Here is a 2580-nt window from a genome sequence, read left to right as displayed (position 1 = left end):
CCCCCCTCGTCCTCCTAGGGCCCGCCCCCAGCCCATGTCTCCTCTCTGCCCCCAGAGGAGCCCATTTACTGTTACACCCCGCACAACTTCACCCGCGACCAGGCGCTGTACGCCCGCGGCTACTGCTGGACGGAGCTGCGGGACGCGCTGCCGGGCGTGGACGCCAGCCTCTGGCCGTCGCTGTTCGAGCACAAGTTCCTGCCCTACGCGCTGCTGGCCTTCGCCGCCATCATGTACGTGCCCGCGCTCGGCTGGGAGTTCCTGGCCTCCACGCGCCTCACCTCCGAGCTCAACTTCCTGCTGCAAGAGATCGACAATTGCTACCACCGCGCGGCCGAGGGCCGGGCGCCCAAGATCGAGAAGCAGATCCAGTCCAAGGGGCCCGGCATCACGGAGCGCGAGAAGCGCGAGATCATCGAGAACGCCGAGAAGGAGAAGAGCCCGGAGCAGAACCTCTTCGAGAAATACCTGGAGCGGCGCGGCCGCAGCAACTTCCTGGCCAAGCTCTACCTGGCGCGCCACGTGCTCATCCTGCTGCTCAGCGTGGTGCCCATCTCCTACCTGTGCACCTACTACGCCACCCAGAAGCAGAACGAGTTCACGTGCGCGCTGGGCGCCTCTCCCGACGGCGCGGCCGGGGGCGCGGGGTCCGCCGTGCGCGTCAGCTGCAAGCTGCCCTCGGTGCAGCTGCAGCGCATCATCGCCGGCGTGGACATCGTGCTGCTCTGCTTCATGAACCTCATCATCCTCGTCAACCTCATCCACCTCTTCATCTTCCGCAAGAGCAACTTCATCTTCGACAAGCTGCACAAGGTGGGCATCAAGACACGCCGCCAGTGGCGCCGCTCACAATTCTGCGACATCAACATTCTGGCCATGTTCTGCAACGAGAACCGCGACCACATCAAGTCCCTCAACCGGCTGGACTTCATCACCAACGAGAGCGACCTCATGTACGACAACGTGGTGCGGCAGCTGCTGGCCGCGCTGGCGCAGTCCAACCACGACGCCACGCCCACCGTGCGCGACTCGGGCATCCAGACCGTGGACCCCAGCGCCAACCCCGCCGAGGCCGACGGCTCCACTGAGCCGCCTGTGGTCAAGCGGCCCCGCAAGAAGATGAAGTGGATCCCCACCAGCAACCCGCTGCCGCAGCCCTTCAAGGAGCAGCTGGCCATCATGCGCGTGGAGAACAGCAAGGCCGACAAGCCCAAACCGGTGCGCAGGAAGACGGCCACCGACACGCTCATCGCGCCGCTGCTGGACGCGGGCGCCCGCGCTGCACACCACAAGGGCGCCTCGGGCAGCGCCGACGGGGCCCCCCCCGCGCCGCCCACCGGCGCGGGGGACAAGAAGCACGCGCGGCACTTCTCTCTGGACGTGCACCCCTACATCCTGGGCACCAGGAAGCCCAAGCCCGAGGCTGCGCCGGCCGCCCTGCCTACCTCCCGCAGCCAGGAGGGCTTCCTTTCACAGGGAGAGGAGTGTGCGCTGGGCCTGGCCGCTGCTCCCACCAAAGGTAGGCGCAGGGGAGGGCGGAGAACGCGGGGGTGGGGGGTGTAGGACGGTGCCCTGCCCCTGAGGTTCAGGCTTGATGCAGCCCCCGAAGCCTCCAGTGGACCATGGAGGGTGGGCAGAGCTGCGTCAGACGCCCTGGGTCTCCGAGTGCCCGGCTGAGCCGAGCCAGCCCTTCAGCAAGGCCTGGGGTAGCAAGGCCGCTTCTACCTCGGAGGTCAACTGTGAGGCCCAGCCGAGGGCAGCCCGAGGACCTGTGTCGCACAGTGACCATGACTTCACTTCATCCTTCCAGATGCCCCCCTGCCCGAGAAGGACCGTCCGTTCCCAGCAGATCAGACCCGAGCCACCCTTCCCACCGCTGGCCCCTTCCACGTGTGCTCTCCCGCCTCAGCCCCTGCCGCGGCCCCGCTGTCCCCAGCCGGCCTGGGCAAGGCTGACCCGCTGGCCATCCTGAGCCGAAATGCCACCCACCCGCTTCTCCACATCAACACATTGTATGAGGCCCGCGAGGAAGAGGAAGGGGGTCCCCACGTGCCTGCAGACATGGGTGACCTCCTCGCCATCCCGTCCCCTCAGCAGATCCTCATTGCCACCTTCGAGGAGCCTAGGACAGTGGTGAGCACCGTGGAGTTCTGAGGGGACCCGCTGGCCCTCATGCACGCAGCCTCTGCTTGCCAGCACTGCCCACCCCAGCATCCATCGCGTGCACGGGGGTGGTCAGCCCCAGCTAGAGGTGCGGCTGGCCCCACCGGCTCCTTCCAGCTGGGTCTGGGGCACACAGGCTGGGCCCAGCAGAATGAAGAGTTTATTTTTTTAGTCGATTTGGTTCTGGACCTTGGAACCAAGCCCCTGCTTGTGGCAAGACAGGGTGGCTGCCCGAAGGCTAAGCCACAACCACACCCCAGCCCAGCGGTCACTCTCAGGTGTCTGCCCCTCCCCCTCTGCAGGGACCGGGAGCCTTCAGGTGAGGGGCTGGGCCACCCCTCTGGTCACAAACCTCCATGCACTTTCTTCTTGTAACCTGACATACATGTATTTTATTTTATTATGATTATTGTAATT

The 2580-nt window shown here is 65.5% G+C and overlaps 1 protein-coding gene across 2 annotated transcripts in view; it reads left to right on the top strand.

Annotated features, from left to right (window-relative positions):
• The window catches only part of PANX2 (pannexin 2), an 8224-nt gene extending 6067 nt beyond the window's left edge, over window positions 1-2157 (top strand). The window contains exons 2-4 of one of the 2 annotated variants that reach the window (XM_006888022.1): window positions 56-1519; window positions 1811-2012; window positions 2098-2157. In XM_006888022.1, the coding sequence (XP_006888084.1) occupies window positions 56-1519; window positions 1811-2012; window positions 2098-2137 (1706 nt within the window). In that variant the 3' untranslated portion in view covers window positions 2138-2157. Of the gene's footprint in view, window positions 1-55; window positions 1520-1810 lie in introns of both variants that reach the window. The other variant, XM_006888021.1, reaches the window with a different exon arrangement.
• Window positions 2158-2580: the final 423 nt, after the last annotated feature.

This window comes from Elephantulus edwardii, unplaced genomic scaffold (genome assembly GCF_000299155.1).
Source record: "Elephantulus edwardii isolate Elephantulus edwardi_28Jun2011 unplaced genomic scaffold, EleEdw1.0 scaffold00064, whole genome shotgun sequence".
Classification (NCBI taxonomy): Eukaryota; Metazoa; Chordata; class Mammalia; order Macroscelidea; family Macroscelididae; genus Elephantulus; species Elephantulus edwardii.
The sequence above is the reverse complement of the archived record's forward strand: the minus strand, read 5'-3'. Positions and strand labels throughout refer to the sequence as shown.